General features: G+C 44.8%; 1 protein-coding gene across 1 annotated transcript; it reads left to right on the forward strand.

The window, feature by feature from the left end:
• The first annotated feature begins 11848 nt into the window (after positions 1-11848).
• On the forward strand, positions 11849-23189 carry CLRN3 (clarin 3). The gene is made up of 3 exons (XM_025879993.2): positions 11849-12241; positions 18692-18871; positions 22604-23189. Exons 1-3 carry the CDS (start codon positions 12013-12015, stop codon positions 22882-22884), a joined length of 690 nt encoding a protein of 229 aa, XP_025735778.1. The 5' UTR covers positions 11849-12012; the 3' UTR covers positions 22885-23189.
• The last annotated feature ends 315 nt before the right edge of the window (positions 23190-23504 follow it).

Here is a 23504-nt window from a genome sequence, read left to right on the forward strand (position 1 = left end):
GCATGCCCATAATGAGGAAATGCAGGATGGCTCTTCTGATCTCTAGAACGTGCCAGAATGAATAACTCCAATGGGTACAAAACTTTCTATTTTTGCATTACCCAAATATCCTTCCTTGTCCCCTTTTTCCAAGGTATGCCCAAGTAATAACGGTTATTAAGCAGTGAAATCAAGAGAAGGGGACTTTTGCAAGGAGATTTCTTTGCTATCCCAGAAAAACAGGTAGTTTTCCCCTCCTTCAGGTGCTCAGAGCATTTTGACTTTTTTCCCTTGCATTACTTTTCATGATTAATAATATACATATATTAAACAGATCCTATGTGTACAATTTTATGAATAAAGACAAATATATAAAAAGTGAAATGCATATCCCACTCAGATAATGAACATTTCCATCACCCTAGAATATACCCCTATATTCCTTCCCAGGAAATCCCCCACTCCCACCAAACCAGCCCCTGCTCTGATGCTTATTACCTTAGGTGGTTTCAACTGATCTAGACCTTCATATAAATGGAATCATACAGCAGGAACTTTTTTACTTTCAGTTTCTTCACACAGCAAAATTCGGCGGGGGCGGGGGCTTCATGCTTTATTACCTATTATCAGTAGTTTAGGTAACGTATCTGGTTTCTCTACTTGCTTTTAAGATATTCTCTTCATTGTTTTTTTAGAAATGTGATTTAAGGGGCGCCTGGGTGGCACAGTTGGTTAAGCGTCCAACTCTTGGTTTAGGCTTCAGTCGTGATCTCGGGGTCTTGAGATCAAGCCCCATGTTGAGCTCCATGCTCAGCGGAGAGTCTGCTTGAAGATTCTCTCTCTCTCCCTCTGCCCCTCCCCCAAAAAATAAATAAATAAATCTTTTTAAAAAAGAAATGTGATTAAAATATGTCTTTGTGTGGTTTTCTTTGTATTTGTCGTACTTGGGATTGTGTTTCTTTGTTTATAAGTTTACGGTTTTCGTTAAATTTGGAAATTTTTCAGCCAGTATTTTTTTTAATGTTTTCCACCTCCTCCCATTTCTGGGACTCCAGTAATATGTACATGATATCTCCTGATACTATCCCTCAGGTCACTGAGGCTTTTAAAACGTTTAAGTCCTTCCTCTTCTCTGGGTTTCAGTCGAGATAGTTTCTACTGCTGTATCTTTAAGTTTACTGATCTTTTCCTTTGCACTGCTTAATCCTCTCTCTGTTCACGTCCATTCAGTGAATTTTTTATTTCAGATATTGTATTTTTAGGTCATAGAATTTTTATTTGGTTGGTTTTAAAGTAATTTTTATTTCTCTGCCAAGATTTCCCACATTCATTCATCTTTTCCTTTAAATCCTCGAATGTACTTCTTTTTTAAAAAAAGATTTATTTATTTGACAGAGAGAGTGAGCACAAGCAGGGGGAGCTGCAGGCAGAGCGAGAGAGAGAAGCAGCCTCCCCGCACAGCAGGGCTGGATCCCAGGACCCCGGGATCATGACCTGGGCCAAAGGGAGACGTTTAACCAACTGAGCCACCCAGGCGCCCCAAGAATGTACTTCTAATAGCACTTCTAAGCTCTTTGCTAATTTTCACATAGGTGTCATCTTTGCATCTACTGATGCTTTTTGTCCTGATTATTTTCCTGTTCCTTTACATGTCTACTGTTTTAATTGTCTGCTGGATGCAACATGCTTGAGAGTCTGGATTAGTTTTGCCTTCTGTTAGGATATGCAGATAGAAACCCTTTTCTCCAGAGCTAGAGTAGCCCCCGTCCTAAGGCATGGCCTTTTTGAGGTCTGAGCTGAATGTATGAAGCAATGGACAAGGTCTTTCCACTCTCGCTGATTGGAACTCCCGTAATCCCCTCCTATCTCACAGCCCCCTCTAGACACTTGATGATGCACTGTTTCATCCTGATAATGCACAGCTTGCTATTAGATGGAAGACTTTAGGGGCTCTTGTGAAGAAGGCTAGAGCTTTATTGAACAGCTTTGTTCTGCTTCAGTACCCTGCCTCGAACATTCCAGGCTTTCTGGCTGCAAACTTGGATTTCTGTCCTCTGCTCTGAAACACAGCTGCTCCCTGGGTGAGTTTACTTCTCCACGCGGCGGTTCAGAGAGCGTCCCCAGCAGCACGCAGGGGTTGATGGGCTCATCTGCATGTTCTGTTCCTCTCAAGGATCATGGCTGTCCATTGACCCCAAAAAACCCTTTACCACATCCTTTTTTCTCCTCTTATACTTTTTGATGGCAGGAGGATACATTTGGTAACTTTCACTTTGTCATGGTTGTAACTGTATTTGCCACCTTTATTTTATTTTTTTTAAGATTTTATTTATTTATTTGGGAGACAGAGAGTGAGAGAGACAGAGCATGAGCAAGGGGGAGGGGTAGAGGGAGAGGAAGAAGAAGCAGACTTCCTGCTGAGCAGGGAGCCTGATGTGGGGCTCAATCCTAGGACCCCAAGGTCATGACCTGAGCTGAAGGCAGACGTTCAACAAACTGAGCCAACCAGGTACCCCATGCCACCTTTATTTCAAATACTTATGACATCGGTCTATAGTTATCAACATGGATCGCTTCCCCGGAGGCTGAGTCCTCTTCAGTTTTGCATCTTTAGCACTTGGCAAGCACCTTAAATGGCGCTGAGTGACAGATTTTTAAATAAATTAATATTATATACATTAAACATATTTGTAGCAATTCAAGTTCTGTTATGTGCTGTTCCGATTTGCAATTAGTATGTATAGTGAAGTTATGTGGTTATGTTATTTAAATGGCAGTTAGCATTATGCTTAAAAAAATAGGGAATACATACACACAGCTCAAAATACAGAATGTTTTTAAAAATGAAACTGAAAAAGGTAAGTCTTGCTTACTTCCTTGTTCCCCAGACAACCAGTTCACCACTCCTGATACAAGGTCAGTAGCCAGTTTCTTCTCTATCCTTCCAGAAGAATCCTAGGCATTAACAAACATATATACATATGAATTTTCTGCCACCTAAATTGTACTCTATAGATATTTTTCATACTAATGCTCATTTTAGTCACCGAAGTTGATATGCAGGTGCACCAGCATTTATTCGAATATGCTTCTGTTGTAAGCCACTTAGGTGATTCCCAACTGTTTTCTAATACAGAGATGCTGTGAAGAATATCCTTGTTCATATGGCATTCCCCACATATGAGAGTATGTGTGAATAGAGAATACAGGTTGTGTGTTTTTTTTAACAGATGAACGATAATTTGTATGTGTGTGTGTGAGAGAGAGAGATTCTTTTGGAAACAAGTTTTCACATATGTAAGTATGAGGGCAGGTTATTGTTCCATTCACAATTAAAAATAACATTAATTACTTTACTTCTTACGTGATTAGGAACCTTTGATTCAATCCCTTATGTAAACTGATGTCTAAAAATTATGGGTGATACCATTGAAAGACCAAATAATAAAACAATCCAACACAGTTCTGTGATCTGTTTCAAGTGATTTTATAATGCATGGAATACCCTTCTATTCCTCACTAAAGAGCATGTCTCTCAGAAATGTTTACACTCTGGCAAAAGTATATTTTTTCCCTCAACCTCTTTGAAAAACTGTGAGACCTGCAACAGATTTTTAACAGAAGGAAATGACTTCATTTCTTTATTTCACCATGAGATCAGCGTATATAATCCACAGAACATTATCGCTTATGAAATAGTTTATGATCCATCTAATTTTTGCCTTGTATATATTTTCACTTTGCCCTAGGAATTGAGGGCAAAGTTGGTGATCAGATATAATGCAGCACTGAGGTCCTAGAGAGACACTTTTAGTAAATAGGTTATAGGTAGCTATTTCTTATCAGTGGTTGAAGCAGGATAAAAAATTTTAAATGTTTGATTCCTTAAAGCATTGCAATGTTAAGAAAGGCTTTTATGTATAAAAAAGATTGCTCCTTTAATGGAAAATTCGGATCATATCAAGGCAGTGTTTCTACTGAAATATCCCAATAGTACGTGTATGTATGAACTACATACGTTTTATAAGAAAAGCATACATGGACATGAATTAATTAAAAAGAGTAAAATAAATCCTATCACATGTTCCAGAGCTTTGTGTGCCACGAGGTGCATATTTGTGATTTTAAAAAACAACAGCAGCAACGGTCACATTTAATGACCCCCGATGATAAACAGAGAAAGGAATCAGCAGCTTCAAACTGTAGTAAAAAGGAAAAAGCGTAACAGCTTGTCCTGGTGCATTCTGGCCACAATGAGGGCATTTCCTTCTTCGTATCATCCAGCCTAGCCTTTCCTAAAGTAAGATCCCGTATGTGGAGGACATCAGAGATTTTACTTTATGTGCAAATTGTCGTATTTATTTTCAGGTATTAGGAAACTATTACTGGCATACCATCTGAGGTTCTGTTACAACTAAGCTCATGTAAATGGTGTCATAGTCGATTAATTGAGACACAATTCATTCGAAACGGTAAGGACATAGAGATGCTAGTGTGAAAAATCACGGGAGCAGAGCTGAAATGAGGGACTCAGAGCCACCTGCTGGCTGCTGCCGTGACCTTCCTCTTGGATTTTGGTCTGGCTCTGCCCCTGCCCGTGAGGGCTTTGGGCCCGCACTCTGTGCTCTATGTGCAGTGGTTTCTGTACCTCAGGCTCTGACGTGCCTTCCCCTTGTCCCCTGGCCCAGGCTTGGTCTGCCTTTATGCAGCACCCCCTTCCTGGAGGAGTGCCAGGCCTCCCTGTTCCCCAGCAAAGACGTGAGTCTGTGTCCCTGTCACACCCCGGGAGATTCCCAAACCTCTTTGAAAAAGGTTCTGGATTTGCAGCAAGGTCCCAGGTTCAGCCTCCCCAAACTAAGTCAAAGGCAATTCCCCTAATAAGACCTCTTCCCCTGAACTCTAGGCTTTTGGGTGTCTGACAACATCCAAGCTAATAAAATGCCAACAGATTTCTGGGGTAGAGGTATGAGGGGGATGTTGTCACTGTGTTTGGGTTTTTTTCTGTTTGTTTTGTTTTGTTTTGTTTGCAATAACTTGAAGCTGACAGGATAGAAGTTCTGGACAAAGATGAGAGTCTGGGAACTCAGGAGCAGAGGCTCAAGAAACACAACCAGCAGATGGAAACTGAGCAAGATGAGGTGACCATGACTGGGGCCCTGGGGCAGGTGATGCATGAGGCTGCCATTGATCCAGATTAACTTGAGCTGAAGCCAACTTGACTTAGGTCAGAGCTCTAGACATTCTTTCCCTCCTGGATGCATTTGGAGAAAAACAAGATAGAAAGCCATCCAGCCCAAAACTCAAGCTTGGAGAAGATATGAGAAAGTAGGCCCAGACAAGGTGAGCAGGCCCAGATAAGATGTCAGGGAGAAGCACTCAAAATCTATGAGAACAAACCAATGATTGGACAGGACCGCCCACTTTCAGCATAAGCAATGGAAAAAAAAATGCCAAGGGAACTGTGCAAATATATAGCAAGAGGAAAGACAGAGGAAAGCAAACCTCTTCAGGTTGGAAAACACGAAATCCCATGAACAGAATTAGTTTTCCCTGCATACACTGTGCAGGAAATAATAAGAAGAATTTAATAAAACAAGGCAGTAATAGATAATAGATAATAGATAGTGATAGTAATAGATAATAAAACAATAGAGATGAGATGAAAAGGAAATTTCAGAGCAAAGAGAACAAATTAGAACCCCAAACCACACAATTTCAGATTTACATATTTCATATTTTTACATAAATTAGAAAAAGACTTGGCTGAAAGACAAGTTATCATTGTGAAGGGAAGTGACAGTGCATTCAGAGGAAAAAGACAAACCACTAAAGCAATCAGAGAGAATGGGTCGAAGATAACCCAACCCAAGAATAACCAGGGTGCCTGTGGTAAGATTTCAGCAAAGGGAGCTCACGACTCACTGAAATGACACAGAAAAATTTCTTTACCATGAACTGCACGGGTAGAGTGAAAAGAGAAGCCATGAATACAAAGAGAAAGAAAAAGAAATTACACGCAACAGTCTATACAAAGCGTATCCAGGTTACCAGGTGACTAGATCTCACAAATGAAGACTTTTGGAGCTATGCTATTGGGACAAGTAAGTCCCCATCAGAAGCAAGAAATAGGGCTGACCTCAGGCTCTTCCACAACAGCATTCAAGGTCAAAAGACAACAGACCGACATGTACAAAATTCTGAAGGGAAGACAATGGGACAGCCATGTCGTCATTCAAAAATAAAGCCTCCTTTGACCATGATGGAGTAACAGGGACCAGACTGGCCCTCTAGGCTTAAGAAATCAATAGAACAAGGTGTCTGGGTGGCTCAGTCGGTTAAGCGTCTGCCTTCCGCTCAGGTCATGATCTCAGGGTCTTGGAATCGAGTCCCGTGTGGGGCTCCCTGCTCAGCGGGGAGTCTGCTTCTCCCTTTCCCTCTGCCCTTACCCCCTGCTCATGCTCTCTCTCTCTCAAATAAAGAAATAAAATATTTAAATAAAATAAAAAGAAATCAATAGAATAGAAAATATTATACAAAGGAATGGTCTCTAGACACCTGACGTCAGGTAGTATAGGTCTGTGATTCCTAACAGATAAACAAACGAGAGGAGACTGACCACTGCCCCAGGTAGTTTCCAAGGACGAAGGGGAAGCATAAAGAGCCCAAAGAGAGGGAAATGAGATACTGGGGAGGCAAGTGCGGCTAGAACTGGTGGTACAGTCCTGGTGGGGAAGAGGGAGCTGCATAGGAATCCCTTGAATCTTTGGTTGAGTGCAGATCCACACCTGTAGGAGGAAGCTATCTGGGGCCAGCAAAAGACCCACTGGAAAACAGTGTGACCAACACTTCCTGAAGCTTATACAGAGCTGGGAAGAAAGGTCTTGTAACATAGAATCCAGAAAGAGACCCACACAAATGAGGTCATCTGATTTTGAACAAAAATGCCAAGGGAATTCATTAGGAAATAAGCTTTCATGACATCACACTTGAACAGTTGCACATCCACATGTATAAGGAGGAGCTTTAAACCTTACTTCATACTATATACAAAAAGTAACTCAAAATATGCAATAACCATAAATGTAAGAGCTAAAATGATAAAACTTCTGGAAGAAAACATCGAAGAAAAAAAAATCTTTGCAATCTTGGGCTAGAAAACTATTTTCTAAATATCTCATTTGAATCACAATTCATAAAATAGAAAAATCGGTAAATATAACTTCACCAAAATTTTAAAATTCTTCTCTCCAAAGAATAGTGTTAAGAAAATGGAATGATAAGCCAGAGACTGGGGGAAAACAGTTACAAAGCATGTTTCTAATAAAGGACTTACATGCAGAAAACACAAAGGAAAGAACCCATAGAACTCAACAAGAAGATGAACCAAGTTAAGAAAATGGGCAAAAGATTTAAATGGATACTTCACCAAAGAAAGTATAGAGGTGGCAAATAAGCACATAAAAAATGCTCAGTTATTCATATTAGTAAAATGCAAATCAAAACCAGAGTGAGACACTACTAAGCACTCATTATAATGCCCAATTATAAGGGACTGATAACAGCAGGTGTTGGAGAAGATATGGAGCAACTGGAACCACCATGCTCATCGCTCGTGGGAATGCACGTTAGCACCACCCCTTTGGAAAATATTCCGTCAGCTTCTTCTAAAGTTAAATGCATTGACCATATGCCCCAGTAGTTTCTTTCTTTGTATCTATCCAAGAGAAAGGAAAGAAAATATCCACACAAAGACATGTACATAAATTTTCATAATAGCATTATTCACAATAGTTGATAACTTGAATCTACCCAAGTGTGCACCAATGGCTAAATGGATAACAAATTTGTGGGTATTCGGATGAATCTCAAAGCAAGCCAGATACAAAAGATTGCATACTGGAATTTATCATTTCTATGAAATTTTAGAAGAGGCAAAACTGTAGTGATCCAGAAAAGTAGATCACAGAATTATTGCATAGGTAAAATGTATAAGCAATGCAATATTTCCTATAAGAATGACCACCATTTAAAACCTTAATAGTCAGCCTTTTCTAGGACTACAGACAGGAGAGCTTTCCCATGCATTGCTGACAGGATTATGAACTGGAGACCAATCTGAAGGCCAATTTGCATCTGGTATAAAAAATCCAAAAATGTTTATCTGAACCAGCAGTTCTTCTCCAGGAATTTATCCTGAGGCTATAATTAACAATCTGTAATCAGACAAATTTAAATGGGCAAAAAAAATAACAATACTTCAAACATCCAAAATAGAACATCGTTAAATGAATGAGGGTAAATCCATAAAATGGAATGGCATCAAGTGACATCAAATGTTATAAACCTTTATAAAAGTGGCTTATAAATTGACTTGCACAGAAAATATCAATAAAATCAAAGAGTAGATATTGTGAGACTACCTTCTCTTATCAAAGTTACAGAAAAGTAAAAATAAATAAAAAATAAAAATAATATCATAAAATTATTTTACAAACTTATTCTTCAATAAGGAAGAAAAAAATACAATATTAAGATGTTACATGTCAATTTACAAGAGACTCTACATAAAACCCGTGGGACTTGGCCAAAGTCCTCTACTGAAAGGAAAATTCAGTTTTAAATATTTTCATTATTAATCCCACAACAAAATAATTAAGGAAATAAAATATTTATTTCAGAAAATTTAGAAAGAGAAAAGCAAAATAAATGTAACAACAGAAATTCAATACTGACAGAAATGACTTTTAATGTTAAAAAAATAAACCGAAAAGAATGGAATATATGTAGAAAAGAGCAGAGAAAATGGAAATCATTAATTCAGGTGACACCCAGAGTCCTCATTGTCACCCTCCCCTCAGGGACTGTGAAATAACAATGTACCCTTATGGAGTACGTCACTTTTCCATTTTAAAGCAAGCTGGAGCTGGCTTGAATGTGTAGACAGCCTTATGACTTTAGAGTTGAGATACCAAATCCAGGAAGCACAATGTATAAGACTGAAATATTTGACTGACTACAAAGACCTTTTTAACTGTAGGCAGCAAAACATCCACAAAGATGTAAAAAAACAAAACCCCTATCAGTATGTGAAATACAAACCACAAAATGAATATATAGACTTATACATATATATTTGTTAAATTTATATATCTCATGTGGAGCTGACCCAGGTTAATACTCTTACTGTACAATCATATATAAAAGAGCATCTCTATATAATAAATGAACCAACACTGTCAACAGAAACTTATGCAAACAAAAATACCAATGGACAATAAAAATATGAATATAAGTAAACCCTCAATGCTCCTTTTTTAGCAATCATACCAACAATCTACTTCTCCTCTCCCAGCTTGTGAAAGGTGAAAAGGATTAGTAATAGTGTGTGGTGATGGGGTTGTGGGAAAATAAGCTTTCTGCACAAAGTGCTGTTGGCCGGTGTTTAAACTGGTCCAAACTTTCTGCTGGTCTGCACGCACTTGTTGACTCAACAGTTCTGTGTGTAAGCATTCATCGCAAAGAGACACCTGGAAAGGCTTACCAAATTGAACATAGAAGAGGCATCATCACACACCATGGGTGCAGCAGTGAAAAAGTGGAAACAACTAAAATGTCCCCCAAAAAGATATGTCTAAGTAAATTATGATTACTTGGCACAATGGCAAAACTGATCAATCGGGTGAATTGTCCCATGACAAATTGTGGAGATTTGTGATAGCGCATTTTAGAGTTGAACATAAAGTAGAACTTGGTTTTAATATGAATGTAGGCATAGACATAAAGACGTGGGGATAAAAGTCTCTGCCCAGGTATGAACAGAATTACTTCTTCTAGGGTGAATTTTTAATTGTATTTGCTTTCATCTTTATTTTCGTTAGTTCTATTTGATATATTTTTTGTAATGAGCATATCTCATCTTCCTATCATGATATAAAATTCTTTCACTCTGGAAAACGGGCTCAGGGACGCCTGGGTGGCCCAGTTAAGCATCTGCCTTCCGCTCAGGTCATGATCCCAGGGTCCTGGGATCAAGCCCCGCATCAGGCTCCTTGCCCAGCAGGAGCCTGTTTCTCCTTCTGCCTGCCACTACCCCCCTGCTCTCTCTCTCTCTGACAAATAAATAAAATCTTAAAAAAGAAAGAAAGAAAGAAAGAAAGAAAATGGGCTCAAAGGAATAACTACTGAAATAACTTCTTAAAAATGTAGTCAAAATACTTACTTGGAAAAAAATCAGTTTTCCCAATAATATACAATGTTGTGAAGATAGAGTAAAGCACGCCCATTCAACTGCGTAAAGTTGGGTGGTCAGATAGGTAAGAACTTTTCTAAAGAGCAGCTGAGCAAGGTGTAGCAACGGCATCAACAAAAGTTCACATGCTTTGACTCACTTCCAGAAATCTAAGCCAGGAAATACCCAGAGATATGGACAAGGGTTATGTAGAAGGATATTCATGCATGTTTTTTTTTTAAAGATTATTTATTTATTTATTTATTTGAGAGAGAGAGAATGAGAGATAGAGAGCACGCGAGGGAAGAGGGTCAGAGGGAGAAGCAGACTCCCTGCTGAGCAGGGAGCCCGATGCGGGACTCGATCCTGCGACTCCAGGATCATGACCTGAGCCGAAGGCAGTTGCTTAACCAACTGAGCCACCCAGGCGCCCACATGCATGTTTTTTTTTAATCATGAATTAAAAATCAAAAAAGCACACATATCCTCAATAGTGGAGTATTTGTTCGTATGTCTCCAATAACTTGTTTAACAAATATTTGCTGAGTGTCTGCTCTTTGACAGACCCTGGGGTTTAGTGGTCAGCAAAACAAACATGTCCCACCTCCTGAAGCCCATAGTCTAGTTCTTCTAATGGGAAAGACAGATGACCGACTCATTCCACCAAACATAAGTTAGGTGCTATTCAAGAAAAGTACAGGACAGGGGCGCCTGGGTGGCTCAGTTGGTTAAGCGACTGCCTTCGGCTCGGGTCATGATCCTGGAGTCCTGGGATCGAGTCGGACAACGGGCTCCCTGCTCAGCAGGGAGTCTGCTTCTCCTTCTGACCCTCTTCCCTCTCGTGCTATCTCTCATTCTCTCTCTCTCAAATAAATAAAAAATAAAATTTTAAAAAAAGAAAAGTACAAGACACAAATGTGCATATGCGCTATTACTTTATATCAAAGAATACGATAAAAAGAGGAATATAAACATGTTGTGAACATCTATTTACTATCTTCAGAAGTGATGTGCTTGCCAAATGGAGGAGTGTCTCTGAGAGACAGGCAGAAAGGATCATTTGTAAACCATTAGCCACTCAACAGGGAGGAAGGAGAGGCGGCATAAAGACCTAATGCAAGAATGTTCAGAACCATTTCCATCAGAACACTAAGGACAAATAAAGATGTACCCTCTCAAGTTATAATTTAAATAATGTGCAAATATGATCTACTTTGGAGGAGGAAATTTGAAAGGTACACCTCCTTAGTAAGATCTAAAAGTAAGGAGGTTTTCAACTTTGCTCTTTTCATTTCAAAGTGTCTTCAGCAAACCCTTAATCTTCTTAGTGTTCCTTTTTGGACTGCTGTTAGGGTCTCGTCCTTAACAGGTAAAGCAAGTCTATGCTGTTGGCTGCTAGAACAACATTGTGGGAGGACAGGCCCTCATGTGTTAGGGATTCTAGTCCTGACATGGTAGGCTGAACTTGCTTCGAGGGCACGTGACGAAGAGTTATAAATTAATCGTGTGATGGAGGAAGTCCTTAGGAATACCGTGCCTGCCCCTTGTTTCTGCTGGTTGGCGGTCACCATGGCGACCTCTAACTCCAGACCAAAGTTCAGCCGCTGTAAATCTTTATGACCACACTCATAGTCCAATGTTCCTTGGGGCATTTTGTCCCTTGAAGAGCTAGCTTTTATATTTTACAAGAACCTTTCATTCGGACTCCTTTTCTAAATACTGGAGTCCAGATGATAAGGTCCAAACATAGTACAAAAAATCGTTGCTTTCTTTGTTAACCACAGGACCCCTACTTTCCTGAGAAGATGCCAACGACAAAGAAAACACTGATGTTCTTATCGAGCTTTTTCACAAGCTTTGGGGCGTTCATCGTCGTCTGCTCTATGCTTGGGACCCAAGAATGGGTCAGCAGCATAATTGCCATCAGTGACTCTTCTTCAAACGGTAGTCTTGTTATCGTCTATGGACTCTTCCGTGGTAACAGCCGTCAGGAATTCAGTCATGGACTTGAGGAATCAAAGAAGGACTTTGGAGGTAAATGAGAAATTAATTTGAATGGGTATAGCGAGATTGCATTAACTGGGTAAGACTCATGTCATCCTCTCTTTGGGCCAAATAACTGTACAAAAATTTTTCCTTGTAAGCTCTGAGATGGCTTGTAGATATGAACATATATTTTTAATTTTGAAAATTCACCCACATTATTATTTCAGCTTCCTCGGTTCTGGTTGTGTCTGTTAGCACCACAGTCTAAATAATTCTGGCGGAGGCTCTGTTGAAGCAAGTTTACTGACAAGTAAATAATTAAGTAAGTATGTCTAGCAGGAATATGGTATCCAACATAGGATAGTAGGAACAGCATTTTTAGTTGTATCGACTGCAGATTTTTATTCATTTTTTTCAAGATTTTATTTATTTATTTGAGAGAGAGAGAGAGAGAGAGAGAAAGACAGCATGAGTTGGATGAGGGGCAAAGGGAGAAGCAGATTCCTTGCCAAGCAGGGAGCCCAATGCGGGGCTTAATCCCAGGACTCCAAGATCATGACCTGAGGAGAAGGCAGATGCTTAACTGACTGAGCCACCCGGGTGCCCCTAAAAGCAACATTTGTAAATTATTTAGCACCTGGGCTGGACTCTGCATCAAGCAGTGTTGCATGCAGGTAGACAGGCATTATCAGCCGTGACTCAGTCATTCCCTGCTGACTTAGAAATGTGTGTCATTTTCCACCTCATACAAATGTAGTATTTAGTTTGAGTTTGAACCTTAAACACTGAACAACGTAGTTCTATCTCCAAGTTATGAAATTTGCCTCTTAGACATTAGCAAAAGCAGTGTCTTTTCCAGTGGTCCAGTAATGTTACATGCCTCCTCCAGTACCAGCCTCAGCATCTCAGGAAAGCGAGGAATATTCCCTCTGCAGCAACCCGAAACTAAGACTTTCAAACATGCAGTCACACATTCAGTATGTGAATAGCATTTTCAAAACCAGAATGTGTACCAGTTCCTGAGCCTCCAGACACCCTGAAAAATTTTTAAATATGAGATAACAGCCGGTGAATTTTTTGATTTTCATGCTGTCTGTTTGGAACCAGTTGGTTCCCATCTGAGAGACAGGGCTTCAGTGAGAGCCCTGATGGCCTGTATCAGGAAAGCTCGGGGAGGCCAGGGCAGGTCCGAGCCTGACTCTAAAGCCCTGTGTGAGGGAGGTGAGTGGCATGGTGTGGAGATCGCAGAGAGAGGCATAGTCTAGATCAACCCTGAGGGCACAGGGCCAAGTGGGCACCATGGCACCATATGGCAGCACGAAGGAGGCACACTATTTGCATTTGCATTTTATTCTTTGTAACCGCAGAGCTATGGTCAGCTTTCTCAAGTCACTGCCCAGCGTCCAGGTGCTGTAGAAGAGCAGCGGCCCCCCAGTCAGGGAGGGTGCAGCACAATTGCTCTGGCTGATGTCCGCTGAGGGCTCCCCGGAGCCTAGGGGTTGTTCACTGCTGAGGGTTTTAACGATCACTGGACTTGGAACATTTGTAAATGGCTCTCTAAGATATGGGAAAGTCCTATAACTAGAACGTATATCATGGCGTTCAGCTGCTGCAGACCCCAGGATGTTTTCCCTTGAGAGCAGAACTGGAGACTGAGTATAGCTGCTGCCCAGCTGGTTTCTCGGGACCACATGGGGCTCATCTCAAATCAGAAACCAACCGCTGGCAGCAAAATAAAATCTGTATAAATGCCACTTCCTTCCCCAGCAGTGATGCATCAACTTTTCCATTTAAGATGTTAACATTATCAGCTTCTTGCCCAGGATGAGGTCGCATTGAAAATCTCCAAAGAGGAGTGAATATTGCAAAGCTCGCCTATATTTCTGCCTAGGACTTATCACATTGTGCCAATCTGGGCTGTAGATTTTGAGATGACAACACAGTACAAAGTGACAATGGCTGATTTCAGCATGCCAAAAGAATCCAGCCACCAATAGGTCTACTGATGGGGAAGATAATCCGTCGAGCCTGGCAAGGAAACTGTCCAATACGTGACTAGATTATGTGGCCAACTCAGCCCAACAGGAGATCTACTAGCTTCATCGGGTGGCCTCTCGGTTTGTCCAATATCCAGATGAAAAGTTACAGTCCTTGTGTCTACCAGTAAGCACTTTGCTTTTGCTACTCCAAAAGTTCTGGATATTGAATTTCAGTCCAAAACACTTCCCTGGGCAGCTGCTCCATGAGGGAGGGGATGGGACACACCGAGAGGCACTGCGCATGGCTCCTGGGCTTGGTGAACTCGCCATAGCTTCTCTCTAGAGAAAGGCCCCTGTCAGTTAACTCAGGCAGAGCAGGTCACTCTGACAGCGAGAGGAAGTTGCACCCAATCTGCCCGTCCCCCCAGGTCTCTTTTCTCCGCCTACCCCGTTTGTTCTCAGGGGACTCAAAATTGCACTTATTGGCCCAAGCTTAAAAATAATTAGAACAGTAAATCTGCTGCAAAAATCAATTAATTGCAAGGAGACAAACCAATGAGGCTTATTTCTTCCTTAGTACTTCTACTCACCAACCCCACCCCCCATATACTTATACTTTTCCGAGGAGAAGCAACTTACTATTTGTCCCCAGAGACATGGCCATGTTGGGTGATGGAGTTTAACAGGGCAGAAAATGCGCTCCCCCTCCTTCTCCATGAGAGAACCCAGATAAATTTCCCAGAGGCTGGGCATGACGGCTGCAACTTCTTGGAAGACCTCAAAGGCTCAGCTTATCAGGGGTATACTGTGGTCCCTGGGTTGAGGAATCTACCGGGTAAGGCTCCCTGATGACCGGCTGTCCGAGGAGAGGGTGCGGGCAGTTCCTGCCCACCCACAAAGCCACAGGCTCTCCCTCAAGGTCTGAGGACTGATGGGAAACCAGAGCCAGGAAGACCCTATGGCAAGGGGCTCCTGAAGGGTTAAATCTCCATGCACAGAAAGCCCGATGTCCAGATGACCCATTTCTGTACACTGTCCACTGCCCCCAGCACATTTTCTGCCTCCCAGCTGTGGGAGCGATGGCTCTGTCCTGAGGTTGCCAGAATCCGGGCAATTAGTTCCAATTGTGAGGTGGTTTTCCCAATTCCAACGCTTGGCCCTGAAAAAGAAGAGGAAAGAACGGAATGTATTTGCTAATTTTGTAGGCCAAGAGAAGCTGTCAGATGCTGGAGGTGGTTATTCTATTTCATTCTTGCCAACTTTCCCTGAATTTCCAGCTTTCATTGTCTGAGTTCTGAGCCAGGAGGGGGCTGAGAGATATAACTGTCATACCTGTGTGGCAGGAAATTCAGATGCCGAAATAGAATTTTAAAAGACGGCAGTTAAAATTAAGATAAATTGTCCCATTAATACAAAGAAAAGTATGAGTCAGTAGGCTCCAAATTGATGCCCTTTGAAAAATCGTGTCTGTTAAATCTTAGCAACAGTCAAAAACAAAGCCTAACCTAATTGTCACTTTCTAGTTTACTCTGAAAAAGTGGAACATTCACCATTTGCAAATGAACATCCATTTACAGCTTTCAGTAAGTGTATAAAGCAGAAATACTTTCCAGGGCACGCCAGAGATGACATTCTCCCCCACACTGAAATGTCTATTTTTTAGTTAAGTATCCAAATTATTTCTTATTGGCCAAACACAGAGTTTATTTAGTCCCCAGCAAATTTCTGATTAGAGCTTCAGGCTTCCTCCTTGTGGCCTGGGAGGAGCAGGGTGATTGGGATGGGAAGCAGTTCTTCCTCATGGTGAGCGCTGGAAACTTCCCAGCATTCGACCCTGCAGCTTCGAACAGGTGCATCTCACTTCCCGTTTTGCCCTAGTCCTACTCTCGTGTCATCATCCACTCGTTTCAAGACAGGTGTGCGCTGCCTTAGACCCATGAGAGTCCCCCCACCCCGGCATCTCTGCAGCGAGAGTCTCAGCCTGAGCTCAGGGCCTTCGGAAGAGCCCAGCCCACGCGGTTCCCCAGAGGGCAGGTGGCCCATGGGACCCCAGCCATCACCCCCCGCAGGCCGTAGGTGGTGGCAGGCAGGGCCACGTGTTTTATTTAACCTATGTCATTACAGTTCTTCCGCCGGGTGGATCCCACAGAGGGCTCTGCTGAGGACTTGGCCTAGCCTGGGGGTCATTAGCAGAGGTTGTGAAACCGTCCAGTCACCGCTGGGTCTGTGTGAGCTGAACTTTGCTCCAGGCCCGCCTCTCACCGAGGAGCAAAATGTTCTCGGGCCAAGGGCGGTGACGTCATCGGGTCCATATTGCTGGGCTGATAGCTCCCCACTTCCGGCCTCTGTGTTCGCCCAGGGGGTTCCCAGGGATGCGTGGCCGCGCCTGCTCGGGGCGCCTACAGGTCTCCGACTCCGCTCCTCTTTCCACCGGTTTGGTTTCTGTAGTCTCTCCTTGCGCACTGTCCAGTGGCAGAAAACCTGCCTCCTTCCCAGAGTACTACCGATTAAACATAAACATCAGAATTAACAATCTAGATGCTCAGAACTGGAGAGAGGAGAGACCGGGTGCAGGTGTACGCGCTCTGAGTGGGGGGGGGGGGGGGCTCTCTGGCAGACGTGTTGTGGGGCTTTGGAGTCAGAGTCAAGTGTGTGCAGAGCAGGAGCCAGGCGGGCAGGAGCTTTGGAGTCACGCCTTACAAAGAACATTCTGGAGATGTGGGCTGTTAATCACATTGGGGTTTGTCTTTCTTCACTGACGACGGAGGCTGCCAGACAGAGAGGAGCGAGTAGATTCTGCGTTGTCCCAGAGGAAGCAGAAGGACTCTGGGCAAAAGTCATAGAGACGCATGTTTGGGCCCAACACAATGAAGAGCTTTTATTTATTTATTTATTTGTGCGTTGTCATTTTTTTTTTTAAGTCTAAATTTTAGTTAACATACAGATCAATGTCGGTTTCTGGAATAGAACTCAGTGATTCATCACTTCCCTACGACACCCGTGAAGAGCTTTTAAATAATGAAGGCGACACGGCATGGAAGGGACCACCTTGCAAAGAGCGAGCCCCTTGCTGCCAGGACACATGTCAGGAGCAGGCTTGGCTGCTCCTTCCCTGGCACACACCGCGTCCTGGGGCCCCTCCAGTTCTCAGGGACCCCGTTTTTTGGAGCACTCTGGTTCAGAGAGCGAGATAAGGAGCCCCCAAGCCCTCAAACGATATCTTTCCTGGCTTTTCTGGTTTCTGTTCTTTAAAGCTGCTATGTGACAAGGCTGGGGGTGGCCCCCCACTCTCTCCCAGAGGCCTGGGAAACAGGAATGGAAAGAAGAAAGTTTTTACTTTCTCTCACCAGACCTCCCCCGCCCATCACGGTTCTTACACCTCACAATTCCCAATGACTTTGTTGGCATCTTACGATGAACTCTGAAATCTTTTCCCCGGATTACTTTTTCTCTATATCATTGTGGCTTTCACAGAACATCCTGGTAAACACTTTATTTAATGTGGTGGCAATCACCTAAGGCCCTAAAACACACCCGCAGCCTTTGGGGATGTTTTATAAATGCATGGCTGGGGTTACAGGTAAGTGTGGGGACAGCATGCCTCTGGGGTCTGACCATTTTGTGTTGTAAACAAAGGAGCGAACAGGGGAAACATTCATAGGGACGGTGGCTGGTTGTGGTTAGAAACAGGAGGATGGCAAAAGCAGGAACTCGTGGCTAACGGCCCAGGGCATCTGTGTTTCATTTGGCACAAATGCATATCCATGCCTGGAGCTCCTTTGCACTTAAGAAAAATGCACATTTTATAAAATGTTGTGTGAGCTCAGAGGAACTGAGCTTGGGAAGAATTCTGATGGCTTACCCAGGGGTCACCTTTTGCATTTAAGCCACAGGGGCACTGGGTCCTCTCTAGCTCCAGGGAAGTGACGTCGGGAAGTGTGGCCGACAATTCGGTTGTACCCACAGCAGTCTTCTGCTTGTCCCCAAGGCCATCTTTGCCTCCCAGCTCCCTGGTCACCTCCATCAGCCCCCCACTCCTGGCCTTCTGTGTAATGGGCTCACCTCCGAAATCTCTGGGTGTACCAGATCCTCTCAGTCACAGGTTTTCAGTAAGTGTCCCCAAGCGGAAGCGTAGTAGTGCTCTGAGCAAGAGAACACCATCCATAAGGAGGTGACGCCGGCTGTCAGGCATCTGAGGCCGGAATGCCCTGAGGAGGGGTGTCCAGCCCTGCCGCAGCTTATCAAGGAGGGCACCGTCTTTTCTCGGGGAAATTAAAATTGGGCTGGATAGCCAGTTATCCGAAGTCCTGTGGTTGCACACATGCAAGCGGGGAATGAGGATCCCGAGGCGCCACCCCTTCCTGTTGGCGCACACCTGAGAGGTGCCTCCTGCAATTCCTACCCCCAGTGCCCGAGAGGAGAGAGTGCGGGGGACTGCCAGGGTGCGGGTGGCATAGCCCTCGGGTCTAGGGCTGGTGTTTGCTTTTTTGTGCTACGTGCTTACCACCCACTGTTTTAGTTTTAGAGAAATTGAACAATTCTTCCCAAAGAACGCTGCATTTGGTGGTTATCCTGTTCCTGGTCCTCAGCCTGTGCACTTTGCTGCTCAGCTCTGGGCTCACCTTCTACAACAGCATCAGCAACCCCTATCAGACGTGTTTGGGGCCAGTGGGCGTGTACACCGGGAGCGGACTTGGTGGTGAGTATCCCCGGGGACACCGGGCGCTCTGCTGACAAGCACGACCTCTGTGTCTCTGTCTCTCCGGTGCTCTGTCCCACGCAAGAACACACACGATCCCAGGGGAGCCGTGGAAACTAGGCAGACCTAGTATGTGCCAAGTTGTGTGCTGGGGCCCGGGGTTTATATCTGTAAACCTACAGAATTTATGAAGCATCTTGGAAATAAAATTGTTTCAGATGCCCTGGTAGAGAGAGAGGACGTACCTGACATGCGGACAGGGTGTTAGCTGTTGAAATACGTAACATAAGCCAGTCTTTGCTATTGAGCACCGAATGTAAGGAGTTAAACACAATGCTCCTAAATGGACAAAACAGTCACTGTTGACAACTATACTACTGCTATGTGCTTAACTCCAAATTAGGTTCCATATAACGTATGGAAGTACACACACACATACACACATACACATGCACACAGGTGTGTGTGCACATGCATGCACACATTTATGTACACACACAAACATGCACACATGTACACATGCACATATACACATATATACACACATTCACACATACACACACGTACACACACTTATTTACTCTCCTCACCTCCAAATAACAGTCAGTGTGGGCTAAAATCCAAACATGACACATGTGTATGACTGTCCCACAGAGAACCACAAAGGTCATTTAGAGACTCTGGGGTCAACACCCTTCTTGTGGGTGACCTGTGAGCTCACGGTGATTCTGTAGGGTGTGGCTAGGTTACTTTGTGTATTGTCAACGTTGCGGTAGGGGTGCAGCGCAGATGGGAAGCAGATCCCAGCTTCGGTCACAGTATGTGTGGCTCTCACTGGGGCTTCTCGAGGCTTGGCAGCCACTGTGAATGCCCAGGATGGCTGCCAGCCGGAACCATGCCGTCAGAACTCTGATTCCCTTTGGCGCTTGTCTCTTGATTTTCCCAATGCTCTCTCTGGTGTTAAGCAGCGAGCTGGTCCCCTTAGAGGCAGGATGGCTGCCAGCAACCCCAGGAGAAAGGATCTCTTTTCCCCCAAATCTGACTCTCCCTGAAATTTTCCTTCCCCACCCCTGGAGCAATCTCCATGGCCACCAATGGGGTTGAACTCACTGGCTGACCCACCCAATGGCTGGGACACCTGATCCCTTGGAGCTGGGGCTGGGGGCAGCTCCAAGGGGAAAATCAGGTGCCAGTTCCAAAGGAGGTTTGGATGTGGGGCCCCAGGGACAAGACGGGGACCACGTCACCACGCTACAGCCCACGGGGCTCAAAGGCCGTTGCTTCATAAAGCCTGTTTCTGCAAGGCTGCAGTTTCCAGCTCTTTGTCTCCACGGTCGAGGATAAGCTGACTTTGCACCTGGCAGAAGCCGATGCGTGTTTGTGGAGGAAAACATGAAAAACACAGGACCCGAGGCCTTCCCCTCAATCCCCGCCTACTTCTCACAACAAAGACTCCTCTGACAGGGAGAGAGCTCCTGCGGCATTCCTTTCCCGGCTTGGGGCAAGTTCTAACACACAGAAGGGGCTGTCAGGTGGGCAGAGAAGCAACCCGAGACGTGGATGTGTAAGGAGGAGGTCTGCATTCCGGCAGGGGTCACAGGGACATCTTTGTGGCTTCACGTCCAGCCTCCTCTGAATGCCCCTCCTACCTTCTTGATCCCAGTGCTCTGGGAAGCCAGACTTTGGCCCCGAGCTTGCCTCTGGGGCCTCCCAATCTTCTTCACATGAGCTTCGAGTGTGCAGAACGTAGTGGGAACTCTAGGTGAGTCTCGGCCCGCAGAAGGCTTTTATGCACAAAGATGCCTTTGACATATCCTTGCTTTGGGTCATCTTGGCAGGAGACTTGGTCCCCGTGGTCAGGCTGGCTCTAGGGTCTCTTGAGCCAGAGGGAAGTGCCGCAAATCCCCACTGAGGCTAGATTTGAACAAACTCCCCTTGGCTGCAGGGAAGAGGACCTGGGCTTCCTAGCCTGGTTTGTGGCTCGGAAGGAACAGGAGCAGATTCTGCTTGGAGGAAAACACAGCAGCATCACAACCTCCCAGGTTCCTGTGCCCTCTGACCCCAGCCTGCCCTTCGCCCCACAGCGGCCTGGCGTGGCCCGACCCTGTCCACAGGGGATACAACCGTGGACTGAGAGAATGTCGGGGCCTGACAGAACTTTGCAGATTGTTTGATCCTCGGCCCAGGAGCCCGGAGAGCACAAAGTGATGGGGCAGGTCACATGGCCTGGTGGGGACAGGCCAGGCCTGGAGCTCCCCCTGCTACCACGGGGCCCCCTTTACCCCTCTGCAAATCCCCTGCCCCAGAGAGCCGGGGACGCAGACAGGGAGCGGCAGCTTCTTCCTGCCGGGGCTCAGGTCTGCACAAGTCAGCAGCGGCCCCTTCCCAATTCAAATCAAAGCCGAGCCCGTCCCACTGCAGAGAAAAGTGTGTGACCCTGTGTTCACCCTGCCTCTTTGTGACTAAGCTTTTATAAGAAATTTCACAAGGGCATAATGAAGGATAATTAGGGAGTATGAGACGCATAGAGCTTCAGAGGAGGGGGCTCTTGTATGTCCAAATTATTGAGAAGTAAAACCATCACGCTGAGCGTGAAAGTCCATCATCAAGGACAGTCCAAGCGTTCTCCTCACACAAAAGCCCTCGAGTCAGGGCCTTTGGAGGACTGGGAAAAGTTTCTGGGTGTGGGCTACGGCCAGGACACGTTGACCCCAGAACATCTGTCTAGTTGTGGGTAAATATTCTCAGAGATGGGCAACCGTCCCCTCCATCTGTCTTGGAACATTCCATCAGCTCAGAGAGCACCCCGCACCCTCTGGCCTCTGCCACGTCCCCACTCCCAGCCCAGCCCCATTCCAACCAACCACGAATCTACCCTTTGCCTTGGTCAGGCTGATCCCCTTTGGAAGGTGAAGAATGAGGTCCAGAGGCGCACACAAATCACCCAGGGTTTCGTGGCTGGAGCCTTGGAACCTGGCTCTCTCTGACTCCAGAACCCTGCTCTCCAACTGGGCCAAGGCGGCCATCCAAAGTCACTACCAAGACACACTCTCCAGGGCAGGACGTTGTGAAGAATGAAAAAGGGAAGAGAAGACCATTAACAAGTTCTCTTCTCACACGAGTTTAGCCAGGAGACCCTTCCTGGTTAAACGCCATACTCCACTGCGAACAGAATGAAAGCCCAGGCTCTGAGCCAGTGTCTGAGGCTCTCTGGGGTGGTCTCCTCCTCTCTAGTCAGTGCTCAGGACCCTCAGAGCAGCTGCCCATGGGCCGGGTCCTGTCTCAAGGTCCCAGGGGCTCCGGGCTCCCTGGCCCCTGTGTGTCTTCGTGTAGGCTGCCTCTTCTGTTGCAATGCTCTGTCCTTCGAGTCGTTGCCATCCATCCAGTCCTCTCTAGAAAGCTTGACCCTCCTGTCTGCTCATTCTCCAGTTCATTCCATACATCTCTGCCTGCACCAGCCAAGGGAGAGGTCCGCAACAGGCCCTTCGGAAAGAACTTGAACCATATTTTCACTCTTGGCCGGACGATGCCCTCCGTCTTCAGCGGTTCATGCCTAGAATCTAGCTCAGGGCTTACACTTCCTTTACATTCCAATACCTAGAAGACTGTAAGCGCCTCCCTCCCCGTATGCATATTCCATACATGCCCACAGAGCACAGGTTTCATTAAGAAAGAAAGTGACATTTAAAAAGGTATCACCATATCATTTATGAGACTGAATCTTCTTTCCAGCCTTCTTCATTTTCATGAGCATGATACTGTTTGTGGGGAACACACAATCCAACCATCTCTCGGAAGACCTGGCCCAGACGCTGTACCAGCCGTATCCAGCAGCTGCCTACGGAGGAACGACCCACAGCTATGGTTACTCATTTTGGCTAACGCTGCTTGTCATTCTTCTAAGTATTATCACTGTGGTCATCATTGTTTTCTACCAGAAGGCCAGATACCAGCAAAAGCAGGAGCAGAGAAGGCCCATGGAATATGCTCCAAGAGATGGAATTTTATTCTGAATTCGGTTATGTTATTTTGTTACTAGGTCTATTCTATTGTACATCAGCTCCTGAGCAGTGACTGGCTCACTTGTCTGGACAATCAGCAAAGTTAAGTGTGGCTCTGGTTGACGGTCATTTTGTGATAGTTTTGTATCTCATGACACTCCATGAATGATGTCACATCACAAAGGGTTCTTTCCACTAAGGTGAGGAAGATGAAGGGGAAATCTCTCGCAGTGTTCAAAGCGGTAGAATGATTACTAGACTATGGACCCTCCTGCCCTGGTCTCACTCTCTAAGACAATAAAGGTTCGTGGTATGCACTTTTCCTTTGAGTAGCTCAAAGCACTTTAGCACCTAGGATCTCCTTCTCCTTAGGAGGGACCAGGTATTTTGATTCCACTGTATGATTGAAGACGTCCAGGTACAGAGAGATTCAGAACTCGTCTTTCCAGGACCAGGTATTGGAGGCAAAAGGTGGGCAAAAGTTTGGAATAAATGCCCTGGTCCTGTGGCCCCCTGGTTGCTGACATAATTCAAACCCAGTGGTGGGTAGAAGTGCTGATATATGACCTTCAGGCCCATTTTTGAGGTTCCAAGGGGGCAGTTTTTGTATGGAAGAGACCAGGAAGTGAGAA

Source organism: Callorhinus ursinus, unplaced genomic scaffold (assembly GCF_003265705.2).
Source record: "Callorhinus ursinus isolate GAN/ISIS: 27379988/994484 unplaced genomic scaffold, GSC_fseal_2.0 scaffold58, whole genome shotgun sequence".
Classification (NCBI taxonomy): domain Eukaryota; kingdom Metazoa; phylum Chordata; class Mammalia; order Carnivora; family Otariidae; genus Callorhinus; species Callorhinus ursinus.